The sequence below is a fragment of the Elaeis guineensis genome, chromosome 11 (assembly GCF_000442705.2).
Source record: "Elaeis guineensis isolate ETL-2024a chromosome 11, EG11, whole genome shotgun sequence".
Taxonomy (NCBI): domain Eukaryota; kingdom Viridiplantae; phylum Streptophyta; class Magnoliopsida; order Arecales; family Arecaceae; genus Elaeis; species Elaeis guineensis.
The window spans coordinates 105,463,250-105,479,115 of NC_026003.2; the positions used below are offsets into that span (position 1 = coordinate 105,463,250).

The window sequence follows — 15,866 nt, forward strand, 5'->3', positions numbered from 1 at the left end:
TTGGATAGCATCATAAAAAATAAAAAATAAAAAATAAAAAAATAAAAATAATTACTTTGTGTGGAAAGCAATTTTTTTTTGCTTTTTAAAATTTATTTTTACTTCTTCTCGACTTATCCGGACTCACTCCGACGCTCGCCACCTCCCTCTCCCCCTCCCCAACCCTCCGACCCCCTCCTCCTCACCATCTCCCGCGCTATCACCTTCTTCCACTGGCTCTCCTCCCGCCCCCCACTTTCGCCACACCCCCTCTCCTATCTCGCCATGGCCCACCTCCTCCACCGCCGCCGCCCCCCTCCCTCGCCTGGCCTTCCTCCGCCTCCTTGTCGCCCACCGCGGCCGCCACTCCGCCCCCACCCTCTTCTCCTCCGCCCTCCTGACCCTTCCCTCCTCGACTCTCTCGCCCTCGAGTATGCTGACGCCGGCCTCTTCTCCAACACCATCCACTGTCTTCGCTTTGCTCTTCGGCACCGCCTCCTCCTCTCTTTCCACTCCTCCACTCGCCTCCTCCACCTGCTCATGAGGTCCAACTCCCCTGCTGCCGCCCGGGCCTTCTACTCGAAGATCCTTGCCGTCGAATTCCCTCCCAAGCTGGAAACTTTCAACATGCTGATGACTCTCTTTGCAACAAGGATAAGAGTGAAGGAGGCCCATTTGATTTTCGATGAGATTCGGAGGTTTAAAACTGAGTCCGGTGCGTCAGCTTTAATACTCTCATCAATGGCTACCGTAAAGTTGGTGACTTGGATGTTGGATTTAATTTGAAGAGACGGATGATGGAAGCTGGGGTCCATCCTGATGTTTTTATGTACAGTATTTTGGTATTTTGGTCAGGGGGTTGTGTAAAGCCAGCAGGTTGGAGGATGCCAACCAGTTGTTCGATGAAATATGCTATAAAGGTTTAGTTCCCAATGCCGTTACATTCACCATATTGATTGATAGGCACCGTAAAGATGGCAAGGTTGTCACTAGGATGGAGATTTATAGAGAGATGTATAGGAAAAGTATTCAACCGGATTTGGTTACCTTTAATGCTCTTGTGAATGGCCTCTGCAAGGATGGGGATTGGAGGGAGGCGAAGAGGATTGTGGAAGGATTTTAATATGTAAAATAATAACAAAATATTATATACTTATCAAATATATATATATATATATATATATATATATATATATATTACTTTTTACTTTATCCCAACTAGTTATCAAATATATTTTTATTTTTTTTATTTTTATCCATAGCAAAAATCAAAAAAAAAAATAAAAATATTTTTTATTTTATAAAAATTAAAAATCAAAAAATGTAACCAAATGCATCCTAAACATTTTCCATCACAATGCTAATCTTTAATGCCCATCACAATCTTCAATTCTTTCCAGAAAGCACCTTGCTGATTCTTAAACACCACCATACTTGAAAACCCCAACCAAAAATTAAGAAAATCAATAAAGCAAGCAATTTCAGTAATCCAAGAAACAACACATCAAATAGAACTCATGTTTCACCCTTAATGCCCAATTTTTCAGGATTAAACCATAATAAATAGTCGAATCCTCAATTCTCATCAAACATAGATTCAAAAATCCCAACGGGCAGCATATTTATTCAATTATTCCAGAAAAAGCACATACTTGTAAAGCACAAAACGCCAAAAAGGAGAAAAAACATGTAACTTTGTCAATTGAAAACCAAAACAATTACAAAAGGAGTCATTAAATTAAAAAAAAAAAAGAAAAATCTCACACTGTTCGGAGTTGAATACAAGAACGCAGCGGTACCAAACATCCTGCTTCTGTTCTACTGTTCTACATCTCTTCCTCTCCCTCCCCTTTTTTTTTTTTTTTTCGGTAAAGCTCTCCCTCCTTTTCAATCCTTTCAAATAACAGCCAGTCTCCGTTCTACATCTCTTCCTCTCCCTCCCCTTTTTTTTTTTTTTTTTTTTTTTTTTCGGTAGAGCTCTCCCTCCTTTTCAATCCTTTCAAATAACAGCCAGTCTCCATGGTGGGCCCCCAACTACCTTGGGCAAATTTGCCGAAAGACCAAGAAACCCACTGCATGTCCAAACAATGTGATCCATTCTTGAGATCTGATGGACGGTGAAGCTCAGCCGCTGGAACAGGGGGAAAGATAAGGGACCTACCAATCCAACGGTTGTGATTTGATTAATTGGGACAGAGAGGGGGAGCTGTAGGTGGGCCCACCAAAACTAGTCCCGGTATCTTCTAGAAACGAGATATCAGTGACCGTTGGGCCGATCGCTTGGAATTCCTTTTAACGCTGTTGCCCAAAAGAAACCTCAATTCTAATCCTTTCAATTTGTATTCTTTAATCGGTTGTTAGTTTGGTGAAGTGTTTGTGAATGTTTGCGTGCAAGGTAGTTTAATTTCAAAGCCTTTACTTGTTAAAGTAGCACGTAGCTAAAGAAGATTTGAAATTTTGAGAAGGGGATTTCGTGAGGAGGACATTAAAAGATGTTGTCAGGTTAAGCACTTGAATATTGCCAGGGAATTTAGGGGGCTTAGATGAACTTGGACATACTAGTTATGGTGGGGGGACATTTTATCAATGTTAGGTGAATAAAGCCTTGAAGTAATAATCCTATAAAGTTGCTATATTTGGATTGTGTTTTCACTAGTATTTTTTAAAATTTCGATACAACTTGGGCATTAATATTGGCGCATTGTAATTTAATTAACTATGATCTCTACAAAAGATTGTGATTAATTACTTGAGTAATACAGCTTTCTCTCTACATTGCCTTTTTTTAATATATTTTTCATTAGAGAAATATAATGGGTGTGTCATCTTCAAAGTAATGGTTGTCTTTCCCTCGGCCAAGTGCTAACGTGAATGGTTGGGGATAAGGAATACAAACAAGTGGTGGAGTAGTACATTGCTTCGGCTAGTATATGTAATGTATGCAGTATGTATGTCTACATAAATCCAAACTTGGCTCGTTTTGTTTAATTAACGAGTACGTTATCAATCTGAGCCTATACTATTATTTAGTTTTGCAAGCCCAATTTTCTTTTTATCATATTTTCAAGCTCAAATTGTTCAACTCTTTTTTTTCTTCAAAAAAATATTTAATAATTAATTCATAAGCAAATATCAATGCATTTCCATTACTATAGTCACATGTGACTATATAGTTGAATCTCAAACTTCAAACTCTATATTACAAAAATCATGATATTTTTTGAGCAGATTAATGAAGCCTATTATAATAATTTATTGATAAATAAAATGAAGTACAAATTGAAGCCAAGAAATGAGAAAGCACAAAAAGAAAGGAAATAGAGAAGATAAAGAAAGGAGACGAAAGAGGGAGATGGGATGTCCAAGCCCTAGAAATCATACAATCCAATAGCGGCCCAAGGAAGAAAATCCGATCCAAGCAGAAAAAGGAATAAGCCCACTAAGGTCCAGTACAATTCCAGTTTAACCAGAGACCAAAACGAGCTTCTTAGATCGAGACAACAACTAGCCTAACCTATTGTGATAGATTGACCTAATCAACAAAATACTTGAGTATAAATTAATTATTGTGACATGTCAATCAAGATAACTTCACAATTTCCAATAATAAAAGCATGCAGGGATCAATCTGTTGGTTAATATGAATCTACTGCATAAAGAACTTATCTATACAACATATAAACAAGAGAAATTAAGTTTTGCCAACTCTTTTGAACCAAAAAAAGAGAGATAAATTGTATATTACATGATGGCTATTTTTGGAAAAATATTTATTTTCTGTCGTACCTTGGCATGAATTAAGTGACATAACTTGATCATCTCCAAAGGTTGAAAGTTTGGTCGTGCTTTGATAGTAGATAGCTGTTGAGCTACATTTTGCATTGTCGAACGAGAATGTGGATTGTTATCTAAACACCGAAATATTGTCATAACTACTACAACTAACTTATTTGCAACTTGAGTTGTAGGAGCCAATAGTCATGGGTCTAATATATCTTTCAGAAAGATATTTTCACTGACTGAAGAAGATAACATAGAGATGAATTCTCTCAGATGCTTTCCCATTACAATCTCAAGTGATATTACTCCAAAACTATATACATCACATTTCTCAGTAACCCTCATTGTATATGCAAACTCTGTAATAGATAAGAAAAAAATATATAAGTAAATTTTTATTCTCAACCACATCAAATAAATTAAGTTAGTTTCATCGATTTAATTAGATTCATAGTCCACTTGTAACTGCAAAAAAAAGTATCTAATTTAATATAAAAAGTTCAAAGCATTCTCAATTATATCTGTCCCTCACAAAAACAAGTCAGCACATAATCAATAGTTCACTATGTATTACATACTATAGTAGAAATTGTATCTTCGAAAATGTAATAGTATTAAAAGTTGAACAAACATATCTTCATATAAACTTGGTCTCATGAATATTGTCATGGAGAATAACATGTAATTAGATAATCCCAATAAGGACAAGAAAGAAATAATAACTCTTTTTGAGGGAAAAAATTGTGTTTCTTTTGATGAGAATGGAAGTGACTAATGCATAGAATAAGTTACTATGTTATAACTATGTTACCTTTTTTTTGGAGAGCTAGGATTAAATAGGTTAGTATCTTTTTGAGAAGGATGAAATATGAATATATAGAAAGAGAGAATGTTTTATATTATCTCATAGCACATAATATGGGGATAAATCTAAAGAATCTCTTAACATAATCTTGAACAATGTAATAAAAAATATAAACAAATTTGTAAGGCTATTGTTCTTACACTACAAAAATGAAATTACAACATACCTGGTGTCAAATATCCTCGTGTGCCTGCAAGTATACTCCAATTAGATGAATCAGACTTTAAAAGTCTCGCAATACCAAAGTCTGAAATACAAGTCTTGTATTCAAAATCAAATAGAATATTATTACTTGTTATGTCTCGGTGTATTAATGGTGGCGTGCAATCATGGTGCATGTATGATAGAGCACAAGCAACATGTTTTACAGCATCCATTCTCTTAGACCAATCTAATTCAATGGCATCTTCACTTCCGAGAATATTTGCCAAACTTCCTCTCTCCATATATTCATAGACAAGAAATTTGTGTTGAGCACAAGAGCAAAAACTGTAACACCCCGGCCCAAAAAGCCCAAAGCCTTACAAAAAAAAAAAAGGAATGAAGAAGACTCCCGCTGGGAGTCTTCTTCCACCCAAATCACCGATGGAGAGGTTGAATCCGAGGCGGATTCGACCTCCCCTACACCCTATAAACCCCTCTTCCTTCCCCTTCTTTCCGTGGCTCGCACACCCTTGCCGGCCATCGGGATCGTCGGAAAAACTCATGAAAAAGGTAAGATCCTATTTTTTCCTGTTCGGTCGAGTCCTTTCCTCCTTTTTCTGACCGCCGGCACCGCCGTTTGCGGCGTCTTATCCCTAGGACAGCACCGTCATCCCTCTATCTCTCTTCCTCGAGAGTTCTCGACCGCCGGCAATCGGCCAATGACCGAAAATCATGAAGAAAGGGGACGGATCCCCTGTTTTTTCAAGAAAAAAAAAAGAGAGGAAGCTCGTCGGCCAAACCTAGTCGCCGGCCAGCTTGCATGGTCGGCCGCCGTTGCTGGACCTCCAGCCAAGCCACCATCTCGCCGAAGCCTAGGCCACCAAGGGAGACCTCATCGGTCTTCCCCTGTTTCGGCCCAAGGGAGGCCGCGGGAAGAAAAGGAAAAAGAAAGAAGAAAAGGAAAAAGAAAGAAGAAAAGGAAAAAAAAAAGAAAAAGAAAAGAAAAAAAAAAAGAAAAAAAAAAGAGAAAGAGAGAAAGAGAAAAATAAAAATAAAATAAAATAAAAAGAAGAAGAAGAGAGAAAAATTTTCTCTCTTTTCTCTCTTCTCTCTCTACCTTCTCTCTCCAATTTTCTCTCTCTAGATTCTCTCTCTAGACTTTTCTCTCTCTTTACAGATTTTGTCTCTCTAGGATCTTTTCTTCCTCTCTGATTGCATCATGAACCCTAGAATAAACTTGAAGATGAAAATAAGATGATTTGAGATTGCTCCAAAATTCGTGCGGTAGATCTGATCCCAGCTGATCCTATTCGAAATTTGTAACACTTGATTCATATTGAGTCACCCTGATAGGACCTCTGATGATCTCGACCATGATTGCCTCATCTGAAGGATATAAAAATTTCTCTCTCCACTTTCTCTCTCTACTTTCTCTCTCTAAAATTTTTTTTCTCTTCATGAATTTTCTCTCTCTAGAAGTCTTATGGATCAGTGGAGGACCCAGATACATAGACAAGTCCTAATTTTGGTTAATCCTAAGAGAGGTCCTCGATCTGTGTTATTAGGATCGATTATCAGTAATTTTTTTCATATATGATTTTTATATTTGATCAGGGTTATGAAGAGACGATTGTCTGCATAAGATATCGAGTGAAATATTTTGTTAGAGAAATTCATAAATCAAAGAAGAACATTGATTTCTGTGCTTGAATCAGTCACCGGTAAAGATAAGAATCTCTGTACATGATCACTATTATATATATGCTATTTTACTATTGGTCTTGCATCGTTGGTTTTGTATCGTCGGATTTGAGATCGATGAATTTATTATACCTGAGATACTGTTATTTGATTTTGAGCATGAGTATGTTATGTCAATATATATGTATCAGAAATTGATGGCATGATTATATGGATATGACATATCTGAATTGATCATAATACAAGTCAGAATTGATTTGATGAAATCAATACATAATGATTAAATGAAAAAGAAAGAGATATATGGTATGGACTAGCCTTGTCATATGGAACAGTCCGCCAGGAGCTTATGCCTGGGACAGCCTCTACTGGCTTACAGGTGGATCAGCTGGCCAGGAGCTCATGCCTGGGACAGCCCGCCAGGAGCTTATGCCTGGGACAGCCTCTCACGAGCTTTGGTACGTGGGACAGCCGACCAGGAGCTCATCCTGGGATAGTCTTGAAAGACTTTTAAAATGGATTCGATCCGGATGATGACTGAGGTATAGAATTGGATAGTCCAGAACCAGAAAGAAAAGGTTAAAAATCATGTGATTATGAAAGGGGAAATGAAAGATAAGACATGAAATAATTGTTGAATAAAAGGGGTTTCACCTGTTAACATATGATGATGCATCTATTTTAACAAGACAGAAAATTTATGAATGTTTGCATTATTCTGGATATTGAATATGAGATTTTATATTTTATTGCTTATCCTTAGTTTCAGACTATATTACTATATCAGTGTGATATGGGAATTCTTACTGGGCTGTAAAGCTCACACCCCTTCATCTTTCTTTTTCTTCTCAGAGTTACAGGATGCTTATGATTGGCTATGACTTGAATTTACGGGTAAGCAGAAGGATAAATAGAGTGTCATAGTATCTGATCAGAAAATTGAAGGAATGTTAATTGTAATTATGTAAGATTTTATGAATTATTATTGAAATTAAATATTATGATTGTTAAGGTTGTAATGATTTAATATGGCCTTGCATATTCTTTAGGGCTTGCTCTAAGGAGTGTGCGGTCATCACGTATCTGACCCGGGTGTTGGGTTTGGGGCGTGACAGAATGGTATCAGAGCTTAGGTTATGATCATTGGAGATTACAATATAAATGATTAGGATGTGATAGAATGGTATCAGAGCTTAGGTTATGAATATTGGAGATTACGATATAAATGATTAAGATGTGATAGAATAATATCATAGCTCAGATTTAAGGTCACCAGAGATTATGAAGAGATATTAAAACTTTATGTAAGATCAGTAGGATGTGACAGAGTGGCATTTGAGCTTAGAGCTTAGGTTACGTTTATTTGGAGACAATGATACAAGTGATTAAAATATGGTAGAACAGTATTAGAGCTCAGGTTTAAGATCACTAGGGATTGTCATATAAGTGATATCAAAACTTTAAGATTTTAATCAATAGAGTATGATAGATAATATTAGAGTCTGAGGTTATAATCATTAATGATGTAATAGAATGATATTACAATTTAGATTATGATCATTAGAGAATATGATTTAAGTGGTATTTAAGCTTAAGATTATAATTATTTGAAATTATGACTTTAGTGATATTTAAACTTAGATTATGATCATGAGGAACATGATAGATATAAAAGAGAAGATTCAATATTTAGATTTCGAATCAATAGATATTAAGATGAAATTTATGTATAAGTGGCATATGATATCTATAATAAAATTGATGAGTTATATCTTAGATTTCAATTAGTACGGTTGACCTAAGTATGAAAAGAGTTGACCTTGGAATGAAGTGGGAGGTATTGATAAGTTATGTTGAGCATACTAGATGATTTTAGAATGTAAAACTTATATGATTGAAGATCATGATATTTTTTTTAATTTCGATGATAATTGTCTGAGTATTATGAATTTTGGACTTATCAAAGAAAGTTAAATTAGGGTATGGTCTAAGAAGAAATTACATCATATAAGAGAGAAATATTTTTGAACACTGAACCCATAAGAGGTCATATAAGAAACTCAATTTTAAATGAAAAATATATTTAAATTTTTATTATGAGAATATGAGATATACATCTTGGTGAACTTTTTGGTTACTCAAAATATCATATTCTAAATAGGATTCTTTGATCTTTCAAGTTGCATTGAATCTCAAGTCAAAAGTTTATTTTTCTAAGTGGATCAAAAGTATTTTGATATTGTTGTTAATTTAAAAAAAAATTATTATTTTATCAGAGTATGATATACAGGTTATGATGAAATCTTTAATAATTCAAATTATTATCTGTGGATTAATTTTTTTATTGAAGATGGTGAAGTGTATTAATTATTCAAGTCAAAGTTTAGATATTTTTTTTAAATTGAACTAAGACATCTTGCTAGTATTAAATTTTGAATGACTTATACAAGGGACAAGATTTTGTATGGATTTATCGATTAATATTAAGGGTTGTGATGAAGAGAGCTCTATAAGAAATAATCAAGTTGATTCTACTTAAGGATGTTGGCTTGAGTTCTTTTAGTTGTCAAGTTAGAATTAATTCTTTTAAAAAGGAAGATTGATTTAAAAATTATCTAAATGATTGTAAGGTAAATCTAAGGTTAACTCCAATTGATTCTAGACATGTTGGATTCTTGAAGAGTGATGAAACTTATGCAATGATTTCAAACATAAGAAGTGGATCAAGATTTAATTTTTATATGCTATACCCGAAGGTAGTAAAGATAAAGAAACTTAAAATTTTGCCTTAAATTTTATATGAAATTTGAAGGTTGGATCTATCCTGGATTGATCTAACATATAAGGATATTTTTATCTTTGATAGACTTATATAATTTGATAAATTAAGATCAGAGTGCGCAGCAAAGCATGGTGGATTAAATTGATTAGAAATACTAATCTTTTAAATCAAAAGATATTATGATGAAATACATTAGTTGCAAATAAGGAAAGATTTTATTGATAAGGAAAGGATGCTACAGATTTTGATCTAATCTGATCATAGCCAGATAATTGTAGATAATACCAAGAAATTCTAGATGTCTCAAGTTTATTAACAGCTTGATAGTTCTGATATTAGTTCAAACTTAGAATATCCTGACATAGATCTCATTTTTTTTAAAATTTAATATTGTTACTTGGACTGATATAGAAGATTGAGATTTTCTTAAGATGAGAGATTACATATAAAATTTGTTGGAAGGTCAAGAGAAGAAAGAAATCGATGATTGTGAAGAGTGCCCGATATTTGACCTTTATTTATTTTTCTATCAAAGGTAGTCTGAGACAATTATGAATTTTAAGTGAAATATATTAGACAAATAATGGTGGTATATTAATACAAGTTCAAAATGTTACAGTTCTTCAAAAAGTTGAGAAATCAATAAGAAGGGATGAGTTTGAAATTTCAAATAATTTTGTTATAACAAGATCATGAGAAATAATAATATATAAGACATTATTGTAAGCTTAAGAATGATATGAAGAATGTATACTTTGGAATATATCTCAAACAACATAACTTAATTTCGAGGACGAAATTATTTGAAGGGGGGAGAATGTAACACCCCGGCCCAAAAAGCCCAAAGCCTTACAAAAAAAAAATGGAATGAAGAAGACTCCCGTTGGGAGTCTTCTTCCACCCAAATCACCGGTGGAGAGGTTGAATCCGAGGCGGATTCGACCTCCCCTACACCCTATAAACCCCTCTTCCTTCCCCTTCTTTACGTGGCTCGCACACCCTTGCCGGCCATCGGGATCGTCGGAAAAACTCATGAAAAAGGTAAGACCCTGTTTTTCCCTATTCGGTCGAGCACTTTCCTCCTTTTTCTGACCGTCGGCACCACCGTTTGCGGCTTCTTATCCCTAGGACAGTGCCGCCATCCCTTTATCTCTCTTCCTCGAGAGTTCTCGACCGCCGGCAATCGGCTAATGACCGAAAATCATGAAGAAAGGGGACGGATCCCCTATTTTTTCGAGAAAAAAAAAAGGGTGGAAGCTCGCCGGCCAAACCTAGTCGCCGGCCAGCTTGCATGGTCGGCCGCTGTTGCTAGACCTCCGGCCAAGCCACCATCTCACCGAAGCCTGGGCCACCAAGGGAGACCTCATCGGTCTTCCCCTGTTTCGGCCCAAGGGAGGCCGCGGGAAGAAAAGGAAAAAGAAAGAAGAAAAGGAAAAAGAAAAGAAAAAGGAAAAAAAAAGAAAAAGAAAAGAAAAAAAAAGAAAAATAAAAGAAAAAAGAGAAAGAGAAAAATAAAAATAAAATAAAATAAAAAGAAGAAGAAGAGAGAAAAATTTTCTCTCTCTTTTCTCTCTTCTCTCTCTACCTTCTCTCTCCAATTTTCTCTCTCTAGATTCTCTCTCTAGACTTTTCTCTCTCTTTATGGATTTTGTCTCTCTAAGATCTTTTCTTCTCTCTGATTGCATCATGAACCCTAGAATAAACTTGAAGATGAAAATAAGATGATTTGAGATTGCTTCGAAATTCGTACGGTAGATCTGATCCCAGCTGATCCTATTCGAAATTTGTAACACTTGATTCATATTGAGTCACCCTGATAGAACCTCTGATGATCTCGACCATGATTGCCTCATCTGAAGGATACGAAGATTTCTCTCTTCACTTTCTCTCTCTACTTTCTCTCTCTAAAATTTTTTCTCTCTTCATGAATTTTCTCTCTCTAGAAGTCTTATGGATCAGTGGAGGATCCAGATACATAGACAAGTCCTAATTTTGGTTAATCCTAAGAGAGGTCCTCGATCTGTGTTATTAGGATCGATTATCAGTAATTTTCTCCATATATGATTTTTATATTTGATCAGGGTTATGAAGAGATGATTGTCTGCATAAGATATCGAGTGGAATATTTTGTTAGAGAAATTCATAAATCAAAGAAGAACATTGATTTCTGTGCTTGGATCAGTCACCGGTAAAGGTAAGAATCCCTGTACATGATCACTATTATATATATGCTATTTTACTGTTGGTCTTGCATCGTTGGTTTTGTATCGTCGGATTTGAGATCGATGAATTTATTATACCTGAGATACTGTTATTTGATTTTGAGCATGAGTATGTTATGTCAATATATATGTATCAGAAATTGATGGCATGATTATATGGATATGACATATCTGAATTGATCATAATGCAAGTCAAAATTGATTTGATGAAATCAATACATAATGATTAAATGAAAAAGAAAGAGATGTATGGTATGGACTAGCCTTGTCATATGAAACAGCCCGCCAGGAGCTTATGCCTGGGACAGCCCCCACTGGCTTACAGGTGGATCAGCCGGCCAAGAGCTCATGCCTGGGACAGCCCGTCAGGAGCTTATGCCTGGGACAGCCTCTCACGGGCTTTGGTACGTGGGACAGCCGACCAGGAGCTCATCCTGGGACAGTCTTGAAAGATTTTTAAAATGGATTCGATCCGGATGATGACTGAGGTATAGAATTGGATAGTCCAGAACCAGAAAGAAAAGGTTAAAATCATGTGATTATGAAAGGGGAAATGAAAGATAAGACATGAAATAATTGTTGAATAAAAGGGGTTTCACCTGTTAACATATGATGATGCATCTATTTTAACAAGACAGAAAATTTATGAATATTTGCATTATTCTGGACATTGAACATGAGATTTTATATTTTATTGCTTATCCTTATTTCAGACTATATTACTATATCAGTGTGATATGGAAATTCTTACTGGGCTGTAAAGCTCACACCCCTTCATCTTTCTTTTTCTTCTCAGAGTTACAGGATGCTTATAATTGGCTATGACTTGGATTTACGGGTAAGCAGAAGGATAAATAGAGTGTCATAGTATCTGATCAGAAAATTGAAGGAATGTTAATTGTAATTATGTAAGATTTTATGAATTATTATTGAAATTAAATATTATGGTTGTTAAGGTTGTAATGATTTAATTTGACCTTGCATATTCTTTAGGGCTTGCTCTAAGGAGTGTGCGGCCATCACGTATCCGACCCGGGTGTTGGGTTTGGGGCGTGACAAAAACCATAAAGCTTCACAATATTCCGGTGTTGGATCTGGGTTAGTGCCCGTATTTCATTCCAAAAAGTTTGCTTGCTCGATGAGTTTTCAATTTCTAATGGATGAAATTTTTTTACAGCTACCAACTTGCCACTTGGCAGCAGTGTTTTGTAAACATTGGAATATGCTCCAGTGCCAATACCATACTTGTCATCAAAATCCTCTGTTGCTTGAATGATGTCAATGTATGCGTCTTCTCCATTGAAGTTCCAAATAGACAATCCTACTTCTTTGATACTTGCAACATGTCTTGCATGTTCCTTCCTTCTTAGAATTAGCAAAGCAAATACCACAAATAGAAATAAGGTTCCCAGGCTAGGAACAATGATTAACAAAAGAAGTTTGTGGTGCTTATTTGAATCATCTTTGCTCTTTATAAATGAGCCACATGAAGGCAAACCCTTCACTACACCACACAAGCCCTTATTGTGGATAAACCACTCTAACGAAGCATTCTGAAAAATTCTGCAGTTGGGCAGTGGACCTTCTAATTCATTGTATGATAAGTCTATAGATGATAAGCTTATCATATAACTCAAAGAAGGTGGAACATGACCAGTCAACTCATTGTGTGATAGATTCAGATCTTGTAGCTTATCTAGTTTGCCCAATTGTGATGGTATCTCTCCAGTAAATGAGTTGTGGCTTAGATCTAGGAATTCATCCAGGTTTACTAGATTACCAATTTGGAAAGGAATGTTTCCATTTAAATGGTTGTTTCCAAGCTTCAGCAAGTGAAGTTTCATGCAGTTACCTGATTGTTCTGGTACCCTTCCTCTTAGTCGATTTGCTGATAGATCAAGAGTCTCCAAATTAAGTAGTTCTCCAAATTCTGGATATACCTCTCCAACAAGTTGATTGTTGCTCAAATTCAAGTTATATAGATGAGTCAATTTGCTCAAATCCTTCGGAATCTCTCCTAATAGATTGTTCGAGGAAAGATCAAGTACTTGCAATAGAGTTAACTTTTTGAGTTCTAGTGGTATGTTTCCAGTAACCTTGTTGTTGGAGATTCCTAAAAATGACAAATTATGACATCCTCCCCAATTTGGTGAGAGCTTACCAGATAATCTGTTGAAGCTTAAATCAATATACCACAGATGTGGATACACTCCAAGATTTTCAGATATATCACCAGATAGTTGGTTCCGCTCAAGTCGGACTCTACTTAGACTTGTACACTTTTTCAAGCTTTTTGGAATTGGACCTTCAAAATGGTTGTTGTTCAAAATGAGATGAGCTAGAACTCCTCCTTTGCATATGTCATGAGGTAAATGGCCAGAAAAATTGTTGTTTACCAAGTCAAGAGATTTCAAATTCGTAATATTATTAAATTCCTGAGGCAAAAAACCAGATAGTCGATTGTCATATATACACAAATGAATAAGGTTGGTTAAGCTTCCAAAAGATGGAGGGATTGATCCTGAGATCTGATTTTGAAAGAAGTATAAGATGTTAAGCTTAGTTAAATTTCCTATGCTGGCAGGAATTGAACCATCTAAACGGTTGGTGCCAATTTTCAAAACTTTCAAGCTTACTAGATATTGTATATCATGAGGAATTGATCCGAAGATCTGATTTTCAGAAAGGTACAAATTTTCAAGCTTGATTAAATTTCCTAAGCTGATGGAGATGGAGGGATTGATCCTAAGATCTGATTTTGAAAGAAGTATAAGATGTTAAGCTTAGTTAAATTTCCTATGCTGGCAGGACTTGAATCATCTAAACGGTTGGTGCCAATTTCCAAAACTTTCAAGCTTACTAGATATTGTATATCACGAGGAATTGGTCCGAAGATCTGATTTTCAGAAAGGTACAAATTTTCAAGCTTGGTTAAATTTCCTAAGCTAGTGGGGATGGAACCTGTTAAATTGTTTTGTTCGAGTAATAGAAAAGTTAACTCCACCAGATTTCCTATTTCAGGAGGAATGGAGCCAGAGAGATGATTACCCCAAAGTCTAAACTCATTAAGCTTGGTCAAGATTCCCAAGCTAGGAGGGATGAAACTTGACAGACTGTTGTTGCCCATATCTAAAATAACCAAGTTTGCAAGATTCCCTAATTCTGAGGGGATGGAGCCAGATATCTCATTGTTCTTGCAATCTAATTCTTGAAGCCGAGTTAAATTTTTCAGAGTGGGAGGGATGGAACCTGTTAGCTGGTTGTTCGAGATTACCAAGTCCAACAGATTCTCAAGCCTTCCTAATTCCTCAGGGATAGAACCTGAAAGATTAGTTCCAAATAGATATAAGAAGTTAAGCCTTGTCATATCACTTAGCCAAGGAGGAATGGAACCACTTATCTGATTAACACTAAGATTCAGAGAGTTAAGCTTTGTCAGAGAGCGGATCTGTAGTGGAATTATCCCAGTGAAGTTATTAGCGCAGAGATCAAGGGAGGTGAGTTTGGAAAGAGCAGCTATAGTGGGAGGGATGCTTCCATAGAACTTGTTGAATGTGAGGTTGAGACTGATTAGTGATGACAGAGAGGAGAAGTTGAGAGCATTCAGCGTTCCTACCAGACCTATTTGGGTCAGATTTATCTCCCTGATCACATGTCGGCCTCGACGTGTGACGTTGCATGCGATTCCAGTCCAGTTGCATGGATTGGTGTCGAGGTCCCAAGATTCAAGCGACCCATGGCTTTGGAGGCTGACTTTCCACTGGAGGAGGGCCCTCCCTTGAGATGCAAGTGAAGCTGATGCCAAGGCAAGAAGAAATGAAAGGATTAGAAACAGATCCATGTCTACCTTGTTTTTATTGGGCAGCATGTTGCCATCATCTTCGGTTATATCTCTTCTTCAACAAAATAATCTTCTGCAGTCTCTCTCCGGTCTCCGCTAGTGGTCTGGGCCACAAACTTATTGTTCAGTAGTCGTTGGCAGCTTATAAAAATCTACAGGGATTGGCGTGGACCTGATACTTATTGGGCCTCAAACTCATTGTAATTTCTCCCATTCTAGTCCCTATCTGGTTTGAGCACCTCATAAAAATAGATGCATTATTAAAAGACAAACAGAAGGAATAGCGTTGATGCTTGAGTTAAAATAAACAGTGGGAGTTATTTAGCCTTTAAAATGCACATCATAGTGAGGAAAGAGAGCATCCTAGCATTGAGTATGTCTAAATTTTCGGGGGTTGCTCACCTATCTCCTACTTCAAAAAAAAAAAAAAAAAAAAAAAAGTATGTCTAAATTTTATAAGTTTTAGAAGAATAGGTCCACATAACTTCTAGACGGTCTACTTAGAATACCAATTCAAGTCCATGGCCGTGCAATACAATTTTCGAATGGATG

At 36.2% G+C, this 15,866-nt stretch overlaps 1 protein-coding gene and 1 pseudogene across 1 annotated transcript; one reads left to right on the forward strand and one right to left on the reverse strand.

Annotated features, from left to right (window-relative positions):
• Positions 1 to 249: 249 nt before the first annotated feature.
• On the forward strand, positions 250 to 1,102 carry LOC114914638 (pentatricopeptide repeat-containing protein At5g25630-like; annotated as a pseudogene).
• Positions 1,103 to 3,570: 2,468 nt separating this feature from the next.
• Positions 3,571 to 15,314, reverse strand: LOC105053678 (uncharacterized). The gene is given in 5 exon segments (XM_073245339.1): positions 3,571 to 3,645; positions 3,766 to 4,118; positions 4,791 to 5,114; positions 12,537 to 14,196; positions 14,199 to 15,314. Coding segments are annotated over 5 exon segments (3,528 nt in total).
• Positions 15,315 to 15,866: the final 552 nt, after the last annotated feature.